The sequence below is a fragment of the Helianthus annuus genome, chromosome 2, assembly GCF_002127325.2.
Source record: "Helianthus annuus cultivar XRQ/B chromosome 2, HanXRQr2.0-SUNRISE, whole genome shotgun sequence".
In the NCBI taxonomy this organism is placed as follows: domain Eukaryota; kingdom Viridiplantae; phylum Streptophyta; class Magnoliopsida; order Asterales; family Asteraceae; genus Helianthus; species Helianthus annuus.
The window spans coordinates 54,985,247-54,988,879 of NC_035434.2; the positions used below are offsets into that span (position 1 = coordinate 54,985,247).

At 41.7% G+C, this 3,633-nt stretch overlaps 1 protein-coding gene across 1 annotated transcript; it reads right to left on the reverse strand.

Moving 5' to 3' along the window:
- Positions 1 to 1,643: 1,643 nt before the first annotated feature.
- LOC110889624 lies at positions 1,644 to 2,300 on the reverse strand. Its single transcript, XM_022137189.1, has one exon. It carries the CDS (start codon positions 2,298 to 2,300, stop codon positions 1,644 to 1,646), a length of 657 nt encoding a protein of 218 aa, XP_021992881.1.
- Between the last annotated feature and the right edge of the window lie 1,333 nt (positions 2,301 to 3,633).

Below are 3,633 nucleotides of genomic sequence, written 5' to 3' on the forward strand. Positions count from 1 at the left end.
GCATGAGTACACATCCCATACCATAGTGAGATGCATCACAGTAGACAGTAAAATCTTTCGTCCCCTTAGGAAGTGACAATATTGGGGCGCTACATAACTTATGCTTTAACGTGTTAAAGGCTTCTTCTTGTTTAGGTCCCCAATTAAACTTAGAGGCTTTCTGGGTTAGTGTGGTTAATGGTGTTGCAATCTTTGAGAAGTCTTGAATAAACCTCTTATAGTATCCTGCTAACCCCAGAAATCTTCTGATTTCAGTGGGATTCTTCAGTACTTCCCATTTCTTGATGGCCTCGATCTTTGCAGGGTCAACTTGTATTCCACATTCATTTATCACGTGGCCTAGGAATTGCACCTCACGTATCCAAAATTCACACTTAGAGAACTTTGCATAGAGTTTTTCTTTCTTGAGCAATTCAAGGACTTCTCTCAGGTGTTGTTCATGTTCTACCTCGTTCTTAGAGTAGATAAGGATATCGTCAATAAAAACGATCACAAACTTATCGAGGTAAGGTTTACAAACCCTGTTCATGAGGTCCATGAACACTGCAGGTGCGTTGGTTAATCCAAATGGCATTACCAAAAATTCATAATGACCATACCTAGTCCTGAAGGCAGTCTTAGGTATGTCTTCTGGTGCAACTTTCACTTGGTGGTATCCAGACCTCAAGTCTATTTTAGAGAAATGGCTTGCCCCTTGTAGTTGATCAAACAAGTCGTCGATCCTGGGCAAAGGGTATTTATTCTTTATAGTGGATTTATTCAAGTCTCTATAATCGATGCACAGGCGCATCGTCCCATCTTTCTTCTTGACAAACAAGATGGGTACTCCCCATGGTGACGAACTAGGTTGGATAAACCCCTTGTCAAGCAACTCTTGTAGTTGCTTCTTGAGTTCTTGCATTTCTGTCGGGGCTAGTCTGTACGGCGACTTAGCAATCGGTGATGTACCGGGAACTAGGTCAATGCAAAACTCAACCTGTCTATCCGATGGTAGTCCTGGGAGCTCATCGGGAAACACTTCGGGTATTCTCATACTACTGGCACGTCCTCGACCTTCTGCTTTTCTATAGTGTTTACGACATATTCTAAAAAGGCAACATACCCTTTCCTTAGGCATTTATGTGCTTGTGCTATCGTGATGAGGTTCTTAGTCTTGTCAGTGCGGTTTCCCGATACAGTTAGCTGTTTGCCGTTGGGTAATCGGAGTGGGACGATCCTTTTGTCACATATAACTTCCGCATGATATGGTGTCAACCAGTCCATTCCTATGACTATGTCGAATTCTCCAAGTTCCATAGGCATTAGGTCTATAGGGATAACATGATTGTTTAAGCTTATTTTACAATTCTTAACTATGTCAACTATCTCTCTTTGACTTCCATCAGCCATTTCTACTGTAAAGGCATGATCTAGGGTTTGGGACGCCTGGTTCAAGTAAGGTCTAAAGGTAGTCGACACTAGACTTCTATTTGCACCGGTATCAAATAACACACGCGTATACATCATTTACGAGATACGTACCCGTGATAACGTCTGTATTGGCCTTGGCTTCTTCCGTGGTGAGTACAAATGCCCGCCCTTTTGGCTGATTTGGTTGTGTCCTATCATTTCTTTTAAGTTCGGGACATTCAGATCTCATGTGGTTAGGGTCTCCACATTTGAAACACTTCTCTTTTCCTTGCATTCTTGAAGAGCATGACCCGTCTTTTCACAATTTGGACAAGGAAAACGACATTCCCCGTATGAAAGCGTTTGCAAATTTGACATTGAGGAAATGTTTTAGGCCTTTTAAAGTTGTTATTCCGGGTGTCCCCCTTTCTTTCTTCCCACTTCCTTTTTGGCGCGGGAGATTCAGCCTGCCGCAGAATCATCTCGGCAGCCATGACGGCGCCAGCCTCAACAGTTTCTGCAAAAGTCTTGGGGGATTCGGATTTGATAAACACCCTCATTTCAGAGGGTAGACCCCAAATAAACCTATTGATCAGTTGTTCCTCGGTCAATGCTAAATAAGAAACCAGTCGAGATATGTCGTTGAAACGAGAAACATACTCTCGATAGGTTTTATTTCCCATTTTTAACTGTAAGAATTCCACTTCCAGTTGCTTAGTCTCACTGGGAGGACAATACTTAGCAAGAAACTTATGAATAAACTCCTCCCACTTCATCTCCTTAACCTTTTCTTTTCCTTCTGTTCGGACCACAATGTTCCACCAGTGAAGGGCTTCAGCTTCAAACATATGTACGGCGAACCGTACTTTGTTGCGGTCATCACACTCACATATGTCTAATACTGACTCCATTCCGTTGAGCTAGTCTTGAGCTTCTAGTGCTCCCTTTCTTCCGTCAAAGGACTGATGTTTACAGGACATGAAGTGCTTATAAGTACATTCCTTTGATTTGGAATATTCACCTTTTCCTTCTAGTGGCATGGTTGTAATAGTGTTTTTCCTTTCGCCCATTCCTTCCCTTTGTACTGGCGTGGAGGCTGCTGAGCTTTCTTCATGTCGTTCTCCAGATTGGTTAACATTACCGGTTTGTGCATTCTTCATTACCTTAGCCACTTCCATAGCTATATTGTGGATATCCTCAGTATTTAGACGCATGCTTGTACTAGACCGGGACCTGACACTATGAGAGGGAGTTCGAGTCCTATAAGAATCTTCCTCTCTCCTTCTGTTATTCTGATTATTTCTAGACCCTTGTTCATCTCTATGTTCAGACATTGTCTCCTTCCTATAGGAATATGAGTATAAAGAGATACTAGTATGTATGATACATCATTATAATATAACAACTATATACATCACATAGAGATATATATATACATGTATATATATATATATAGGGCTTGGCTATACAAGAAACCCCATCTTTTTTAAAAAACTATGCAAACCCAATACCATCCATTGATTATGTTTCATCACACTTGATCAATGTGTCACACCCCCAAAATCCACACGCGGAGTATCACCGCTTGGGAGCGTGACTGACCAGGATCAAGCCACCAATCATATTGAACATGTAATTAATATCAAGTAAAATAAATGTAAACCAATCCTTCAATACGATAGGTGTTCAAAACATGATTATAGTTTCAAAGTGTAGCGGAAGCATAAATATGAAAACCCAATGTGTAACATAAGTTCAAATGTTTAAATGTTTTAACATGGCATCCACGATCCATGCTCCACAACGACCTGCTCCTCCCCGTGCAAGCTCCATGTATCTAACGACCTGCAAGGCATGTAACAGAGGATCAACAACTAGTTGAGCGAGTTCACAGTTTATAGTTCGGTATATGTAATAGTATAGTAAGCCTTGTATTCGTTCATTAAGTCATGTATCGTAATAGTTCGTATCGCGGCCCTTCAGGCATGTATGCGAAGATTAGGGAAAGTTCTCAAGTATTCTAGACTAGGTATGTTTGTATCGCGGCCACCCGGCACCTGTGCGAAGTTTTAGTGTATAGTTCGCAGCCTTCCTAGGCATGTGTGCGAAGATTAGTCATATTATCGCAGCCAACCCTGGCATGTGTGCGAAGATCAGTCATATTATCGCAGCCAATCCCGGCGTGTGTGCGAAGATCAGTTCTATAAGCATCACTAGTCTAGCAGTACCTTAACCAATCACCTT